This window comes from Megalobrama amblycephala, linkage group LG13 (genome assembly GCF_018812025.1).
Source record: "Megalobrama amblycephala isolate DHTTF-2021 linkage group LG13, ASM1881202v1, whole genome shotgun sequence".
NCBI classification, from domain to species: Eukaryota; Metazoa; Chordata; class Actinopteri; order Cypriniformes; family Xenocyprididae; genus Megalobrama; species Megalobrama amblycephala.
This window is the reverse complement of record NC_063056.1, coordinates 33,508,413-33,528,354: the sequence shown is the minus strand read 5'-3', so window position 1 is coordinate 33,528,354 and position 19,942 is coordinate 33,508,413. Positions and strand designations below refer to the sequence as shown.

The following is a 19,942-nucleotide window of genomic DNA, read 5'->3' as shown; positions in this document are numbered from 1 at the left end:
ATTCTGCTTGTTAACAGCAGGTGTTCATCACTAATGCACAATCATCACTTAATGAATTGCTTAATTATCTCATTAACTTTAACTCTGCTTCAGTTTTATTTTAACACTATTTAGAGAGGGACCATATGTACTCTAAGCAGAGTTGATTTAACTCTGGAGATTTTGCTGTGTAGATAAAACAAAAATTAGACTGTAAACTTTGATTATAGCTCCACTGACAAATGGCAAAGACTAAAAAACACATTTTGTCCCATAGGGGAAGAGCGTAATAAAGGAGAAGACGCACAACACAAATTATGAATTAAAAAATAGTTTATTGAAAATTAACCATATATATATATATATATATATATATATATATATATATATATATATATATATATATATATATATACTACCAGATCAGATCAGATTAAACATTTTTCAGACCAGATTGTTATGAAAACACTCGCTAGAGTTTTTTAATTATTATTTAAAGGTGCAATGTGTAAAATTTGGGAGGATCTATTGACAGAAATGCAATATAATATACATACCTATGTTTTCAATGGTGTATAAAGACCTTACATAATGAACCGTTATGTTTTTATTACCTCAGAACGAGTTATTTATATCTACATACACCATGGGTCCCCCCCCTGCATTTCAAGTTGCCATTTTGCGCCGCATGTTTCTACAGCAGCCCTAAACGGACAAAACTGCTCCACAGAGCGCATTTCGTCACTATGTTGTTGCTCTTCTAAATCGTTCGTTTTTAGAGGCAGCTTGCATCGTCACTACGTTCAATATGCACAAAGAAGTAGTAGTAGTAGTCGTCTGATTTATTAGTAGCAGAGACCGTTCTTTGTTAGAAGAAAGTAGAAACCTCATTGCTTGACTGGCTAACGTACTCTCTGCTGTCTCAGACGACGAGATCTTTGACTTGTGTCTGCCACACGGCCACCGTAGCTTCTCTATTTTCCTTTGAAACTGAGGGGTGAGCGCCGTTGGTTGCAGTTCGCAACATCACCGCTAGATTTAAACACTGCACCTTTTATTTAAAAATATTCTGTATATTTTGTAATTATATATATTGTATCAAAATAAAATTTGTAACAGAGACACTTTTAATATTAAAGGGATAGTTCACCCAAAAATGAAAATTTGATGTTTATCTGCTTACCCCCAGTGCATCCAAGATGTAGGTGAATTTGTTTCTTCAGTCGAACGCAAATTATGATTTTTAACTGCAACCGCTGCCGTCTGTCAGTCAAATAATAGCAGTGGATAGGAACTTCAACTATAACAGTAAATAAAACTTGCTAAGACAAATCCAAATTAAACCCTGCGGCTCGTGACGACACATTGATGTCTTAAGACACGAAACGATCGGTTTGTGTGAGAAACCGAACAGTATTTATATCATTTTTTACCTCTAAAACACCACTATGTCCAACTTCGTTCAGCTTCCTGTTAGTGAGGTCAAAAAACGCGTTCTGACGACGGAGGTGATGTCTCGCCCATATACTTCAATGAGCGCGAGACATCACTTCCGTTGTCAGAGCGCGATCAGACCTCACACACCGGAAGCTGAACGGAGTTGGACATAGTGGTGTATTAGAGGTAAAAAATGATATAAATACTGTTCGGTTTCTCACACAAACCGATCGTTTCATGTCTTAAGACATCAATGTGTCGTCACGAGCCGCAGGGTTTAATTTGGATTTGTCTAAGCAAGTTTTATTTACTGTTATAGTTGAAGTTCCTATCCACTGCTATTATTTGACTGACAGACGGCAACGGTTGCAGTTAAAAATCATAATTTGCGTTCGACTGAAGAAAAAAAAGTCACCTATATCTTGGATGCCCTGGGGGTAAGCAGATAAACATCAAATTTTCATTTTTGGGTGAACTATCCCTTTAAAGAGTCTATGCTGTCTTAAATTTATGGTGACATGTAGACAAGCAAATTCTTGTATCAAATAAAGTGAGCAAGACATGTTTTTTCATTATATAAAGTTTGTGCACTTTTGGATTTTATAAACCACATTTAAAATTCGAAAAATGCTGCCTGTTAGATAATTATGCCTAGGTGTCTATGTGATTTGCTTAAATGACATTGCAGCATGGAGGCGATAGTGAGCTGAAAGACATCAGCCAACAGAGGTAAACATACCCAAATGCACCAGAATCTAGCCAAATAGGCTTAAAGGTGTAGCACTTTTCAAGAGCATTGTGAACTTATGAGATATACTTGTATTAACCTAGGAGCTAATTTCACTTTAGGTGCCTTCACCGTAGCCAACATTACATCTGACATTACAACAGTTTTTACAGATGTCCAATTTGAGAGGCTGTTCAGTTTGTGCGGTAACAGTAAGCGAGGCCATAAAATATTTCATTAACTGTCATTAACTATCATGGACATATAAAGATTCACATATTTTAATGTTGAAAAAAGTGAAAAATGTCTTTATATTATGCATTAAAAACAAAAATTAATCAAAATTAACAGACAAGTAATAGTTAAAGGCTTTCTATAATTAAGAAATTAGATTAATCATGATTCTGAATAAGACTAAATGTTTGATTCATTACTGCAATTATTGACTTCAAATAAAAGAAGAACACAATCGATAAGGACAAATCTTTTAGTTAATTATGAAAAAATGATCATATAGTGTATCAAAGGTCAGGTCACTGAAGTATTTGGCCTTTTTGTTGCAGACGGGCCTCATCTTTGTGCAACAAGGCACACTCTTCCAGGAGAAATCCTTATTGGCATCCTGCGACACAGAAGCGCACAAAGCATTCCGGGGTTTCTCTGGATGCCCAACGGCCCACTTTGTGTAGTTCACATTGTATTCGCCGTCATCGTCGTTCTTCCAGTACCACTCTAATGTGAGCAGACTGCGCCGCAGCCCGATCCAGAAGTACCCGGGAACGGCGTCTTTTTGCAGAAAGTTGGTCATCTCCTTTTGGGCCCTTGCTCTGCTTGGTGTGCTCATCTGGAAAGTTATATTTATGCAGTAATCATGGGATTCGGGCCACGTCATGACATCAGTAGTGGTTTTATATTGTGCAGGATCAGCCATACAGCCATCACGATCTATGTACATACAAAACATACACTGACATTTTCAGTATGCACTGTGAATTTTGATTTCATTCATATTTTAATGTAACTTCATGATATAATGTATGTTGGTCAATTACTTTAAATTTCAATATTAAAGGTGCTCTAAGTGATGTCATGCATTTTTAGGCCAAAACATTTTTTGTCACATACAGCAAACATCTCCTCACTATCCGCTAGCTGCCTGTCCCCTGAACACACTGTAAACTGTCACTGTAGTCGCCACAAGCTCCGAAAACGGCAATAAAAACAAACTGGTGCAGCCTGGACCACAAAACATAATAAACATGCTCCAGCCAATAACCGACAAGAATGATTTTAAATACGCGTTCATGACTGTTTCAGGAAGCACGGATGGGAGGGGAGGAGGAGGAGGAGGAGGAGGGAGGGTCTAGCTAGCCTCTGTTTTGTTTGACAAAACTTCGAGCGTCAACAGGAAGTTACTCCACCCAGGATCACTTAGAGCACCTTTAATCTTATTTTGCTTCATCTGTGCACATTATTGTACAAGAACAATGTGTGTTATTTACATAAGGAAACAATAGGAACACCTTTTGTTTCTTTGTTTAAGATTATCCAAGCTAGTCTTTTCTATGTGATGAAAATAGACACTGTCTTGATTTTTACTGTCAAGCTCTAAAAATGTCAGTAAGATTTTTTTCATGTTTTTGAAAGAACTTTCAGTCACTTTAGTTTAGGGTCCAATTCTCACTATTAACTATTAAAGGAGACCAATTATGTAAAATTCACTTTTATAAGGTGTTTGAACACCAATGTGTGTCCGCAGTGTGTGAGAACAACCATTTTTTTAAATAATTCCCATAAATCAAGCAGTCTCTTCAAACGGTCTGATTCAGATTCCCCACTACAATGACGTAATTGTAGGAAGAAGCCCCACCCACAGCTGGTGACGATCTCCATAGTTACTGAGGACGTCGTGGTTAAATTTAATTTTCATTGCAAATGTCCTTAAGAAAATCAGTAAAGTCTTATACATTTGCACCAATAATTTTGCACCAGACTGCTTCACAAAGAGGGTCTTTTCAACGACTCCGGTTCTAACAAATAAGGCTGAACACCACTACTGACAGTTTTCAGTGCGTACGATTGTCCTGTTTTGTTGTTGCCAGTGTTCTAGCAATCTGATTCTGGCCTACACCGTTATGCCGGAGCATGAACTCTTGAAGCTCCGCCCTCTTCTTGAAAGTGGGCCGGGAGCACCAGCTCATTTGCATTTAAAGGGACACATACAAAATCTGCACATTTTTGCTCACCCACCAAAATTGGCAATTTTAACATGCTATAAAAATATCTGTGGGTTATTTTGAGCTAAAACTTAACATATACACTCTAACATCTGAAACTTATTTTACATCTATTAAAAAGGGGCTTTATAGGTCCCCTTTAACTCTGACTTTGCCTCAATAATCTCCTAATTACTGAAATATTATTGCCATTTAAAATAACTGTCTTCACTTTGAAAATATTGTAAAATATAATTTACTCATGTGATGGCAAAGCTGAATTTTCAGCATTATTACTCCAGTCTTCAGTCACATGATCCTTCAGAAATCATTCTAATATGCAGATTTGGTGCTCAGAAACATTTCTTCTTATTATTATTATTATCAATATTAAAAACACTTGTGCATTTTAATATTTTTTTTGTAAACTGTGATTCATTTTGTTTTCAGGATTCTTAAAAGAATAGAAAGTTCAAAAGAACATTTATTTTAAACAGAATTTTTTTGTAACAATATAAATGTTTACTGTCACTTTTGATCAATTTAATGTATCCTTACTGAATAAAAGTAGTAATTTCTTTCAAAAAATAAAAATCTTACTAACCCCAAACTTTTGTGTGGCTAAATCCAGTTTCAAGTCATGTGTGAAACATTTGATAATATCCAGATTTTGCTGATCACTAAAGCGACCCAATCACTAGCCGATCAATTCCTGATTTGATAAATCAAATAAATTCAAATCCTGCCATACATTTTTTCTTCTTCAGAAGTAAAATAGGTTGTAAACAACATTTCATATTGACTTTAATCAATCAAAGTAATGATCACATTCACTCTTGGATTAAAAAATGTATAATTTTACCTGGATCTTCATTTAAAATCACAGCTGGGCCTCCGTAAGGAATTCCACTCTCCATCCTCTCAAACATGTACACTCCGATCCTGGAGGTTGGATGCCAGATGACATGCGTGCCACTAATCGGCACTGATACCGAGGAGTAGTTTGAACTGGTAATGGTTTTCCAGTCAGTGGATGAAATCAAATCACCATCTATATGAACATCACCCCTACTGGCTGTTTCAGCTATGATAAAGGCCTCACCTTCTGTTGAGTTCATCTGCAGCAGGTAACAGGCAGCAAACATGGTTTCTGGCATGAGTTCTAAGATGAGGCCTGGACTGATAAGCCTGATGGACACATTATTTGATGCACTGATGAACTGAGATCCACTTTCAAGGTACGGGAAAGAAATTAGATCTGAAGAATCTGAGGCTATAATTTTAATATTCTGTCCTCTGTGCATGACCTTCATTGTGGATGTCACTTGCAGCCAAGTTGAATTCAGGTTCTTCAACGAAGGCACAACAAAAGTCTGACCCCACAGATTTTGGGGGAGAACATGGTTCACCACCATGTTACAATCACACCCGGTACTTTCTACACATGGATGAGTCAACAGCACAGCCACGGTGTTACTAGAGTACACTTTAATCTCTGAACCGTTGGTTTGGAACTGGAAAAGTTCGTAAGGTCTGAGCGTAAAGTTAAAGGCTCCTTGAGCATTCGTGCCAACTGTTTGGATAGAGATGGCGTTCATGATGTTCTCAGCATTGATAATGATCAGCCTAAATGAGCTGTATCTCCAGCTGTCCGGAGCTAACAGATCTGCCATATTGGACGAGGACGCCATCATCTGATTGTAATTGTTAAAGGGGATTGAATACAGCTTTCCAAGATTCTTTACAGGTTGAACGAAATGAGACTGCACGCTGTCCCCGTGCTGACTGATCCAAAGCACCACGATCAATTTGGTGCTATTGACTCGGACAAAATAAAGGGAGCGTGTGAACTGATATTGCTCGACATACTTGGGAAAATGTACAGTTTTAGTCTGCCCACGTTGTAGCTTTTCATTATATACGTTTGTGTAGTTGATGGTGATTGAGACGGTGGTGTCGTTGTAGAAAGCAGTAATTTGGAGCGTGTTGGAGGACTCTTGTGGATGGTAGTAGGCAATGTTCTCCGGGAATGCCGTGATGAAGTCTTTTCCATAGCTCTCCACTGACAGCCCTGTCAAACCATCAGTTTAGAGTTCATTGTTTTAGTACAGAGATATACTGATATAACATTCCCACAAATCAGCACAGTGAGATTTCCTACAGTTTTCGAGTTTCATGTCTCTCTTATCACTCTGCACTCTTTTACTTCTCACATAATAATATCATTTCAACTCAAATCAATATTTCACGCCCATTTGTTTGCTTATTTGTCTATTATAAGTAGGAGAATGTACAGTCAGATGGTTTAACCCTTAAATGCATGACTGTTTCGCCAATCATTCTTACATATTCGGGTCTTTATTGACCCGGATCAATATCTAACACGGGACCTCTACCTGTCGCGATAATATAAAACTCCTCTGATATTAGAGTAACAATTACAGAAGAATAAAATAAATCATATTTTGTTACCTTTTGGAGCTTGAAAGGGCTCTGTTTGAGCAGATGTTTTATGTCATCATCACTGTCCTCGTCAGAGCTCATTTCCCAGTAAATTCAGCAAATAATAGGCCAGTTTTATGTTTGAGGTCACGAATATAAGCCCATTCGCGATCTCAAACGTATTCTCAAAACGATATAATTTTCAACATTTTCAAAATCAATATTTCGATCGCTAACAGCTTCACCAGATCCATCCAGTGACAGTCATATCTGATTGCGTTCAGTACTTGCTCTGCAGTAAATCGCTGAGCCATTTCATGTTTTTCTTATTATTTCGTTTTCTGTCTAAATGAGTCGTCACTTCATCCTTGTGTATCAGACATTGCCACCTTGTGGAATAAAGGTGAATTGCACTTATTCCGTCATCTAAGATTCAATTATTGTTGTGCAGAAAAAATATACGTACACTCATACACACCTCGGGTCATTTGCGACCCTATACAATTTTTTTACAAAAAATGAATACAAAAATAGGCATTCTTTTATAATTTCATGATTTTTTTCTTGTTATATTCTTTATAATGAGTTGATTGAGGAATACCAAGAAGGTTGATGTCTAACTTTAAAAAATGAAGGAGGAGGAGGGTAGTGAATGACTAAAGACCCGAGGTATGCATTTAAGAGTTAATAGCAAAATAAACTCAAACATGGTGAAGACCTGGCTATCTTCTTATCTCTTAAAAATAAAGGTTGGTTTTCACACCAAATAGTTCTAGGAACTAGCCACTTGGATAGTTCCCTGAGAACTAATTTCTACCCCGGGCCATGTTCCTGGTTGCATTCGCACCGGCAATAGGAACTAAGAAGCGGTCGACAGCGGCGTTTTTAAGCACAGCATTTATAAACACTAAAAACCGGTGAATGGAGGATGCCGTGATCGGAGCTGTGTTTGTTGTGTGTCATTGGTTTTGCGATAATGGAGATGGAATGTAAACCCATAATTTAAGCAACTGAAAGAGCAAAAAGTTGGGCTAAGAGACAAAATCTCCTATGACAACTTTCAGCATTACATATCATCGAGGTGGAGAAAAGAACACAACCCTAAAGACAACAGGTAAATGTCGTTATCGCTGTTTTCCATGTTCGTGAAGTAAATATGTTTACACGGCTTTTTAAAAATGCCAGGTGCCGGTGTTTGATATGCGTTTGACCAATCAACGTACACTCACTTCACTGATAGTTACTATAGTGCTGGTTTAGACCCTACTCTGAAGTAGGAGCTCATTTAGTTCCCAGAACTAAAATCGTTCTTAGTTCCTGCAGTGCAAACACGGCAAAATCCGGGTACTTCAGCCAATAGTTCTAGGAACTATGAAAAGGTTCCTCCGATGCGAAAGCCCCTATTGGCATTGATGGTTCCATGAAGAACCTTTAACATCCATAGAACCTTTCCATTGCACAAAAGGTTCTTTTTAGTGGAAAATATTTTTTTGAAAAAAAAAAAATGGTTCTTTTAAGAACTGTTCATTGAAAAGTTCTTTGGGGAACCCAAAGTGGTTCTTCTATGGAATTACTACAAATCCCCCCTTCTGAAACCTTTATTTTTAAGAGTGTACTATCCTTTACATACAGTATATTGCAGTAAAATACAATACCATTGGTGTAATCAAGACCGATGAGAAAACCAAGGAATTTTATAGCATTTGTGATTCCTGTCACTTTGTTCAGAAAGAAAAAAAAAATCAACTTTGAACATAAATGTGTGAAAATGTGAAAGATGATTTACCCTGGCAAACCAGTGACATGAAGAGAAGATTGAACAGCATCACTGTCACTCTGTGGTTCTCGGTTGATTTGAGCAGCTACTGGTGTTATATTAGCCTAGATGTAAAAAATCTGACAATCAAGAAGAATAATAATCATGAAGGTTGATTGATACACGAAATGTAATATAACAAAATATACACAAGATTTGTGATTCATATAGAAAATATAGAGCACTGTAGAAGGTGAAGCTGTGTGAATGTTACTTTAAGGAAATATTTCTACCTGAACTGACCTTAAAAATTAGGTTGAATCAGTCATAATAAATAATAGACTTATTTTGAATTTACTGAATAAAACCCTGAAATGTAGATGTAAAACTTTGAGTGCTATAAAGTCTACATGAATTAAAGTTATAAACATAACCAAAAACTTCTTGATTTAAATGGTTCTTGAATTTATGATTGCAATACAGACGTTCATAAACATGCCCATGTAGTACAGTATTAATATCTAAAATTCTGTTGTGTCATATATTATCAATAAGACTTACCTGATGCTTCAAGGCCAAAGGTCGTCCTCTCTCTGAGCAATATAATCTTCATTTGTGCGTTTTTCCAGCAACAAAGGCACATTTTGCATTCAAAACACATTTAGTGTCTCCACAAGTTTGCATAATGAGCTGTTGACATATGGCTATTTGTCATATAACACATGCTGTATATTTTTACAGCAGGCATCACTCAGTTTCTCACTGCCATCAAAGGCTAAATGATGCATGCACCAGGCTTGAGGTCTGAAAGCTTATGTTTATTTGAATTCTACAACTTATAAATATGACATTCATGTATACACATATGATGATGCTATGTGGAGATGGTTTTTAAAAGTATTTATTATAAATGACTTATTTCTTAAAAATGAATGTGCCCTTGTAAACGTTTATCAAAATAACTTCCCCTACTTCTTGCAGAAATATGTCTTCTCTGATGATGTTTACTGGTGAGAGGGCGGATCACAGCAATAGCAAACCACAAGCATCCAAACAATGTCCTATGGACAAAATGAAGTCCCACCCAACATTTTTTTCTTATTCAAGAAGCCATTTCACTCGGATATACATTACAACAGGGAAGAAAAGACTATCATGGCTTATGTTTCATGCTGACTATATACCTTGAAATCTGTTTATGAATGTCTTTTTTGAAAGAATACATCTATATATTGCAAATACAAAGTGTTGATGACTGCATATAAATCCATGTTTCTAGATAAACAGTGTGAACACTGTGAATAAGATCTAGACTACATACAATATTCGTGGTTACAAAGGCAATGTGATCTTCTTGGAGGAATTTGTGACCAAACAACTTCATATCTACCTATTTGTGATCTAACATCTTTAATCTGTTCTATTTAAACTAGAGCTATTTTAGAAGTTTAAGTAGGTTTGTATATTAACAATATATCATTTAATAATGTATACAGCTATGAATTGTAACAAAAATGTTATCCTCAGATGTCCTGGCCAGTTTTTACTATACATCTTCATTTTGTCCAGCATTTCTATTAGAATTACTACCTTTCTCATTTGAGATATCATTTGAGATGGGAAAATACAGAGGAAAGTAAAGAGCCCTTGTGTAGCAGATAGACTTCAGTTGAGCACAGCAGGGTACACTTTTCCAATGGAAATCCATGTTTGAATTTGGGAATACTGAAGCGCACATGCCCTTCTCAGCAACACTTGGCTCCCCAGTTCCCCACTGCGTGTATGTCATATCGTATGCATTCTTACCCCTCTGCCGATACCACTCTAATGTGAGCAGACTACGGCGCAGTCCGATCCAGAGCCTCTCATTTAAACCTTCACTATTCAGAATGTCAACCATCTCCATTTGGGCCGCTTTATTGCTCGGACTGAAAAGCTCATCACTTACGAGTATACAGTTTTGATGGGATTCAGGCCAGGTTTGAGGTTTAAAGATGATGTTGAACTTGGAAGGGACCAATGCACAGCCTAAAGGGTCTAAATGCAGACAAACACAAATCTCATGTTTGAATAAGCAGTACAGGCTTAGCATAGCACACTTTGAGTAACTAAAAGGTTTAAAGACAAAAATCCAATTACACAAATGTGTTTTCCTTAGTTAGCAATTTTGTAAGTTGGTTTCAAATACTTTGTTCAAAACTGTCATTAATTGCCTATCATTTCTGTGGTTTGTTTCATCACATGTGCGCGCTCAACTGTGCATGAGATAAAGCGGAATGTGGAAAATTAAGTATACCAGGGCCTTTACTCACCTTCAAGTTGTTCCAAACCTGCCCTATTGACTTCCATAGTCAGGCCCATCAACTGTTTGGTAACCCATATTCTTCAAATATCATCTTTAGTGTTCAGCAGAAGAAAGAAATTCATACAGGTTTGGATGGAACAACTTGGTGAGTAAATGATGACAGAATTTACATTTTTGGGTGAACTAGCCTTTTACCTAGGGCTGGGTAAAAATATTCTCGATTTTAATCGATTCTCATTTTTATGAAACAATGTCGATTCTTAAATCCCAAGAATCAATCAGTCTGTCCTGTTTTCAGTTGAAGAACGGAAAATTGTAGCGAACCTCCCGTACAATAAATCGCAATAATCTTTGTGCTTTGTAACTTTTGATATGAAACAAAGTCTCAGATTTCAAATTACATCCAAAAAAATAAATACATTTACATTTTGCCGCTGTTTAATGTGGCGTGACAGATCGCTGTAGCACATCAGATCAAGAGAAGCGACAGCACGGAGCACACGTGAACTGATCCTCTCCTCCGCTTTAGTACCAGTTACAGCGTGAAATAAGCATGAATGAACATCTGAATGTTAAAAGGTACAGTACAACTTATCGAAATCCGTATCATGTCACATGTAATTGCTCAATCAGTGTTTCAACCGCGGAAAGACGTCAGTCAAACAGCTCATAAACAATATGTCGTAAAGTCACATTTACCTCAGAAAAACCATATTCAGTGACCATAAACTCAATAGTAATTTAAGTGTTTGTATACAAATAAGTTAATTTAACCTTCAGTATTATAGTAATAATGTAGTACCAACTCCCATGTATAGTTTACAGCATTAGTTGAGATATTTTTATACGTACTGTACCTTATATATCCAAAATAATCGATATTGAATCGAAATCGGAAGCTTATGAATAGAAATCAAATCGAATCATGAAATTTGTGTCAATACCCAGCCCTACCTTTGAACCAAAAGCTTTAACTTTGCTCTTATTGTTAGGACAGGAGTATATATTTAATAATATCAGGTTAGTACGGTGGCCCAGTAGTGCACAACACAACGAAATTAAAAAAGCAAACATAAGTTCACAACACAACGGAAACAAGCCACAACACAACGGAATAAAGCCACAACACAACGAAATAAAGCCACAACACAACAGAATAAAGCCACAACACAACGAAATCAAGCCACAACACAACGGAATAAAGCCACAACACAACGAAATAAAGCCACAACACAACAGAATAAAGCCACAACACAACGAAATCAAGCCACAACACAACGGAATAAAGCCACAACACAACGAAATCAAGCCACAACACAACGGAATAAAGCCACAACACAACGAAATAAAGCCACAACACAACAGAATAAAGCCACAACACAACGAAATCAAGCCACAACACAACAGAATAAAGCCACAACACAACGAAATCAAGCCACAACACAACGGAATAAAGCCACAACACAACGAAATAAAGCCACAACACAACAGAATAAAGCCACAACACAACGAAATCAAGCCACAACACAACGGAATAAAGCCACAACACAACGAAATAAAGCCACAACACAACAGAATAAAGCCACAACACAACGAAATCAAGCCACAACACAACGGAAATGCTTCCGACCACTTGGGGGCTCTCAGAGCTCGGTAATATTACTATTCCTTGCCACTGTTTTATAAAGTCGACAGTTTTACAAAGATATCAATACCATGATTAGTTTTAAGTATGTAAGCATTGTATATCGACATGAAATATTAATTAAAAATCAACTACATTCACAATAGCTTCATATTTATACTTGTGAATGATTTTACGCGCTACCACGGCGAATGATGAAGGGAACGTCTGCCAATCCCACCAATTGGTTAAAACGTATAATTTGTATTCATTAAAATTACTTTTTAAAATTTAAAAACAGACATATTCAAATTCCAAAGCTCGTCAGTCTTACCAACAGGAACTAACAACCTTTGAAATTTGAACATGTCTGTTTTTAAATGTTAAAAGTAATTTTAATGAATACAAATCATACGTTTTAACCACTTGGTGGAACTGGCAGACGTTCCCTTCATCATTCGCCGTGGTAGCGCGTCAAATCATTCACAAGTATAAATATGAAGCTATTTTGCACGTAGGTGATTTTGAATTAATATTTTATGTCGATATACGGTGGTTACATACTGTTTAAACTAATCGTGGTATTGATATTACTGCCGACTCTATAGAACATTGGCAAGGAAAACTAACTTTTCCGAGCTCTGAGAGCCCTCTAGTGGTCGGGAGCATTTCCGTTGTGTTGTGGCTTGATTTCGTTGTGTTGTGGCTTTATTCCATTGTGTTGTGGCTCGATTTCGTTGTGTTGTGGCTTTATTCCGTTGTGTTGTGGCTCGATTTCGTTGTGTTGTGGCTTTATTCCATTGTGTTGTGGCTTTATTCCGTTGTGTTGTGGCTTTATTCTGTTGTGTTGTGGCTTTATTCCGTTGTGTTGTGGTTCGATTTCGTTGTGTTGTGGCTTTATTCCATTGTGTTGTGGCTTTATTCCGTTGTGTTGTGGCTTTATTCTGTTGTGTTGTGGCTTTATTCCGTTGTGTTGTGGCTTTATTCCGTTGTGTTGTGGCTCGATTTCGTTGTGTTGTGGCTTTATTCCGTTGTGTTGTGGCTTTATTCCGTTGTGTTGTGGCTTTATTCCATTGTGTTGTGGCTCGATTTCGTTGTGTTGTGGCTTTATTCTGTTGTGTTGTGGCTTTATTCCGTTGTGTTGTGGCTCGATTTCGTTGTGTTGTGGTTCGATTTCGTTGTGTTGTGGCTCGATTTCGTTGTGTTGTGGCTTTATTCCGTTGTGTTGTGGCTTTATTCCGTTGTGTTGTGGCTCAATTTCGTTGTGTTGTGGTTCGATTTAGTTGTGTTGTGGCTCGATTTCGTTGTGTTGTGGCTTTATACCGTTGTGTTGTGGCTCGATTTCGTTGTGTTGTGGCTCGATTTCGTTGTGTTGTGGCTTTATTCCGTTGTGTTGTGGCTTGATTTCGTTGTGTTGTGGCTTTATTTCATTGTGTTGTGGCTTTATTCCGTTGTGTTGTGGCTCGATTTCATTGTGTTGTGGCTCGATTTCGTTGTGTTGTGGCTTTATTCCGTTGTGTTGTGGCTTGATTTCGTTGTGTTGTGGCTTTATTTCATTGTGTTGTGGCTTTTTTCCGTTGTGTTGTGGCTCGATTCCGTTGTGTTGTGGCTCGATTTCGTTGTGTTGTGGCTTTATTCCGTTGTGTTGTGGCTTTATTCCGTTGTGTTGTGGCTCGATTTCGTTGTGTTGTGAACTTATGTTTGCTTTTTTAATTTTGTTGTGTTGTGCACTACTGGGCCACCATAGGTTAGGGCACCTAATGTCACATTGTGTTTTATATTTTATTTATTAATTACAATTTCTATTAGAAAAACAATGGTTTGATATTTTGTAGGTTACCATATACATATTTGTTGTTTCATGAATTATTTAAATTATGCTGAAAATCCTTTAATTGTATTAATAACGGGAGGTTTTCATTGTGACAACATGTCTTGCTATTGGGTCAATGTGTTCAGTTAACTTTATCTGTATTTCCCGTGCAACAATAAAGGGAAAATAACAACGTAGGCTATGTGTCTATATAGAAACCGACTTACAAAGAAATAAATCTAACTTTAGAAATAGTAATGTGAAAACTAGCCCAGCCCCAAAGGCACAGTTCCCCCAAAAATGAAATTCTGTCATTATTCATTAATAATCATTAATACCACCATTTCATTTCAAACCCATATAATTTTCTTCTGTGGAACACACAAATATATATATATATTTTGAAGAACTCTATTTGTACAATGAAAGTCAATGAGGTCCAAAAAAACATATATGGACTTTTGGCATGAGGGAGAATAGCTAAATAATGACAGAATTTTTCATGTTTGGGTGAACTATCTCTTTAAACTTTAAAGCATTTCATACATTGTGTTGATGTTAGAAGAATACACTACAACCCAAAAAAGAACAATAACGAGCTTAGCCTAATAGATAGGTTTCTTACCTGGTTTTGCACTTAAAGATATAGCTGGGCCTCCATACACATTTGTTCCCTTCTCAAACACGTACACGGCGATCTTTGTGGATGGATGCCAAATGACATGCGAGCCATTAAGAGACACTAAAGCCGATGAGTACTCTGAATTGGCGATGGTGCTCCATGTAGCAGATGAAAGCAAATCACCATCTATATACACACTATCCCTGTAGTCCGTTTCTGCAATCACTAAGGCCTTGGCATCTGTCGAGCTGACAGGCACTACTAAGTAGCATGCAGAGAACCTGGATTGTGGGATCGGTTCAATGATGAAGCCTGGACTGACAAGCCTGAGGGAAGCAGGATCAGATGTGTTGATGAACTGGGATCCTGACTGCAAAGATGGGAGAGACAGGAGTTTTGAGGAATCGGCTTCCAAAGTACCCGATTCTAGATCCCCGCCACTGGCAGTGATATTGGTTGAGGACGTCAGATGTAGCCAAACGTTACTTGTTTTCAGTATTGAGGGTACAATGAATCTTCTATCCCACTGAGAGTTGGGATAAAGCTGGTTCACCACCATGTTGCATCTGCATTCGGCCATTTCTACACATGGATGGGTCATCATCACAGCTACTATATAATAAGATTCAACTGCAATTTCTGTCCCATCGGTTTGGAGCTGGAGAACGCCGTACGGACCAAGTGTGTGCACCTTCTTTTCAGACATTTTTACAATTGTGACATAATTACTTAAATCTTCTCCATTGATAATAACCAGCCTGAAGGTGCTGTATATCTTGCTGAAATTTCTTGTCGACTGATAGAAAGTATTGATCATCTTGCTGTAATTCAGCGAGGGAATGGAATAAAACGTACCGAGATTTTTCACAGGCTGAACGACATTAGTTTGTACACTATCTCCTCGCTGACTGATCGACTGCACCACGATGTGGTCCGTGCTGCTGATTCTGACGGTCCGATGAGTTTGAGTGAAACGATATTCCTCAATATCCAGTGGCAGCGTCACAGTTACAGGTTTTCCTGCCGGCAGTGTGTCCTTGTATTTCCAACCGTCTGAGGTGGAGACTGTCACCACGGTGTCAGCATAGAGAGCGGTGATATTGAGAGAATTCACTGGATTAACTGGATAGTAGAAGGCTATGTTCTCTGGGAATGCTGTGATGAATTTTATTCCAAGACTGTCCCATGACTGGCCTGTCAAATGAAGAGTTATTAAAGGGATAGTTCGCAAAAAAATGAAAGTTTATTTACTCACCCTCAAGTTGTTCCAAACCTGTATTTCTTTCTTCTGCTGAACACAAAAGAAGATATTTTAAAGAATGTTGTTATCCAAAAAGCTGATGGACCACATTGACTTCCATAGTATTTATTTATTTTTTTTTATTCTATGGAAGTTAATGTGGTCCATCAGCTGTTTGGTTACTGACATTCTTCAAAATATCTTCTTTTGTGTTCAGCAGAAGAAAGAAATTCATACAGGTTTGGAGCCACTTGAGGGTGAGTAAATGATGACAGAGTTTTCATTTTTAGGTGAACTATCCCTTTAATATCAAGTATCAACATGTCAAATGAACATGCCTTTTATTAGGTTTCATGATGATAAAAACAAATGCAATATATGGCGAATGGATCTATTGAGAAAGAACTAATGACACACTGCTTACCTTGGCCAAACAAAGCTGTTATCAGAAGAATAGTCAGCATAACTTCTGCCCTGATATTAGTCACAAAAAAAAAGGCCACGTGACAGTATTATGACTTTGTAATATTATTTACACTGCTTGTTTAGTAACTATGCAAAACAATAATGTAAGAGTTACAGGAGCACTTGTTCTTACGTCAGCATATATAACTCTTTTCTGTTCTGTTCTAAAGGTGATGATACACAGGCAACTTTTTGAGCAATGTCTCCGGGCAATTTTGCTGAGCGATGCTGCTTGGGCACTTTCCCATTGAGAATGGGCAACAAATTTCAACCTAAAGAATCCAGATTCTAATTTTTCCCATTCTCAATATGGAAAGTGCCGAAGCAACAACATTCGACAACATTGCCCAACAACGTTGCTCCCAACAAGTTCCCCCATGTATCATCACGTTAAGGTGTTCTTAGAAACTAGAAAAATGAAGGCACATTTTTGCATTTTTAGCAAAAAAATGCAAAGTTGTCATGACATTAAGTCTGCCATCATTCTGACAATTTAACTGTTATTTTAAATTATAACAACTTAAATAAATTATATGCAAACTGTTATCTTTATTTACATTGTTTTATGTGATTAATATAATGAAATGTACAAAGTGCATAGACAATCAACAACATCACATAACACACCAGACCATGCAGAAAACACATGAACTCACTCAGATGTCAACACTTGATGCATAAAGCACTACAAGAGACATTGATCATTTCAAGCAGACAAATAACTTGACATTGCAACACAAGAAACTGATTTTAAAATGTAAATAATGCATTTATATCATTTTTATGTAAATAAAACAATAGGAATACTATTGTCCTTAGATTTACTTTTTTTTTATATTCATGAAGATTGTTTTCAAGAACTTTCATGAATGAGAATGAACTAATAAATATTCTACTTCAAAATTCTTCATTATAAAATAGTTCTTGTTCTCTCAGGCACTTAGAGTTCATGGTACAATCATAATTTCTCATATAATACTAGTATCATGCTGCTATTTCTACTTTATAGTTATTTTGTAAACCAGTTTTATTAATATTAAAAAAAAAATCACACTCAAAAAACAAAAGCATGTACATATTCCACAGGGTGTTGTCATTTTTCATTGAGCTTATGATAATTTTACACCCCTAAAATCTATCAGTAAGCTTCACAGATTTTCTTACCTGATCAGTGTATCACAGCCTTCTCACTGAACCAAATCGCATCCGTGTCGTGTTTCATTTATAGCAAAGCATATTTGTCATTCAAAATGCATGCTCTTTTTACAGCTTTGCATAAACTGCCTCATACTACCTAATAGAAGAAAAAACATAATGAAAAGCAAAGAACTGCAGCCACACAATCTGTTGATTTTTGATTCATTTAAACATCACAGTGTTGTTCTGAACCCAAGTCAAACTCACAGTTCATTAACTTCCCCCTTATTCAAATGTGCTAACGTTACTTTATGTTTTGTAAGAAAATGATGAAAACTGCATGTTCTTGCAGAGCTGGCAAAAAAAATAAATAAATAATGAAATGGAGAAGTGGAGAATAATGGAGAAAAATGCATTAATTTGTCACTTCACATCTCTCTAAAACAAAACAAGCTATGGCCTGTCATATCACTTAGATCAAGGAAATACACCTGGTGATTCATGACATAGAAATATCAAGACAATAAAGATATAGATAGATAGATAGATAGATAGATAGATAGATAGATAGATAGATAGATAGATAGATAGATAGATAGATAGATAGATAGATAGATAGATAGATAGATAGAATGATAGAACGATAGATAGAATGATAGAACGATAGATAGAACGATAGATAGAACGATAGAACAAACCATAGATACATAGATAGATAGAACGATAGATAGAATGATAGAACAATAGATAGATAGATAGATAGAACGATAGAACAATAGATAGATAGATAGATAGATAGAATAATAGAAGGATAGATAGAACGATAGAACAAACCATAGATACATAGATAGATAGATAGAATGATAGATAGAATGATAGAATGATAGATAGAACGATAGAATGTACCATAGAACGATAGATAGATAGCGATAGATAGATAGATAGAACGATAGATAGATAGATAGACAGAACGATAGATAGATAAAATGCATGCTCTTTTTACAGCTTTGCATAAACTGCCACATACTACCTAATAGAAGAAAAAACATATAATGAAAAGCAGAGAACTGCAGCCACACAATCTGTTGATTTTTGATTCATTTAAACATCACAGTGTTGTTCTGAACCCAAGTCAAACTCACAGTTCACTAACTTCCCCCTTCTTCAAATGTGCTAACGTTACTTTATGTTTTGTAAGAAAATGATGAAAACTGCATGTTCTTGCAGAGCTGGCAAAAAAAAAAAATAAATAATGAAATGGAGAAGTGGAGAATAATGGAGAAAAATGCATTAATTTGTCACTTCACATCTCTCTAAAACAAAACAAGCTATGGCCTGTCATATCACTTAGATCAAGGAAATACACCTGGTGATTCATGACATAGAAATATCAAGACAATAAAGATATAGATAGATAGATAGATAGATAGATAGATAGATAGATAGATAGAATGATAGAACGATAGATAGAATGATAGAACGATAGATAGAACGATAGATAGAACGATAGAACAAACCATAGATACATAGATAGATAGAACGATAGATAGAATGATAGAACAATAGATAGATAGATAGATAGAACGATAGAACAATAGATAGATAGATAGATAGATAGAATAATAGAAGGATAGATAGAACGATAGAACAAACCATAGATACATAGATAGATAGAATGATAGATAGAATGATAGAATGATAGATAGAACGATAGAATGTACCATAGAACGATAGATAGATAGCGATAGATAGATAGATAGAACGATAGATAGATAGATAGACAGAACGATAGATAGATAAAATGCATGCTCTTTTTACAGCTTTGCATAAACTGCCACATACTACCTAATAGAAGAAAAAACATATAATGAAAAGCAGAGAACTGCAGCCACACAATCTGTTGATTTTTGATTCATTTAAACATCACAGTGTTGTTCTGAACCCAAGTCAAACTCACAGTTCACTAACTTCCCCCTTCTTCAAATGTGCTAACGTTACTTTATGTTTTGTAAGAAAATGATGAAACCTGCATGTTCTTGCAGAGCTGGCAAAAAAAAAAAAAAAATGAAATAGAGAAGTGGAGAATAATGGAGAAAAATGCATTAATTTGTCACTTCACATCTCTCTAAAACAAAACCAGCTATGGCCTGTCATATCACTTAGATCAAGGAAATACACC

General features: G+C 36.4%; 1 protein-coding gene across 4 annotated transcripts; it reads right to left on the bottom strand.

Moving 5' to 3' along the window:
- Positions 1-1,895: 1,895 nt before the first annotated feature.
- Positions 1,896-18,267, bottom strand: LOC125243943 (IgGFc-binding protein-like). 4 transcript variants are annotated; one of them, XM_048153808.1, is made up of 6 exons: positions 17,791-18,020; positions 16,586-16,635; positions 14,925-16,115; positions 8,588-10,594; positions 5,222-6,430; positions 1,896-3,088 (listed from the first exon to the last, which is right to left on the bottom strand). In XM_048153808.1, the coding sequence occupies exons 4-6, from the start codon at positions 8,625-8,627 to the stop codon at positions 2,631-2,633; spliced, it is 1,707 nt and encodes a 568-aa protein (XP_048009765.1). In that variant the 5' UTR covers positions 8,628-10,594; positions 14,925-16,115; positions 16,586-16,635; positions 17,791-18,020; the 3' UTR covers positions 1,896-2,630. The 4 variants fall into 4 exon arrangements, with proteins under 4 accessions (XP_048009765.1, XP_048009766.1, XP_048009764.1 ...); XM_048153807.1 differs by lacking the exons at positions 1,896-3,088; positions 5,222-6,430 and adding an exon at positions 18,031-18,267 and having other exon boundaries at positions 7,422-10,594; positions 17,791-17,920; XM_048153809.1 differs by lacking the exons at positions 16,586-16,635; positions 17,791-18,020 and having other exon boundaries at positions 14,925-16,237.
- Positions 18,268-19,942: the final 1,675 nt, after the last annotated feature.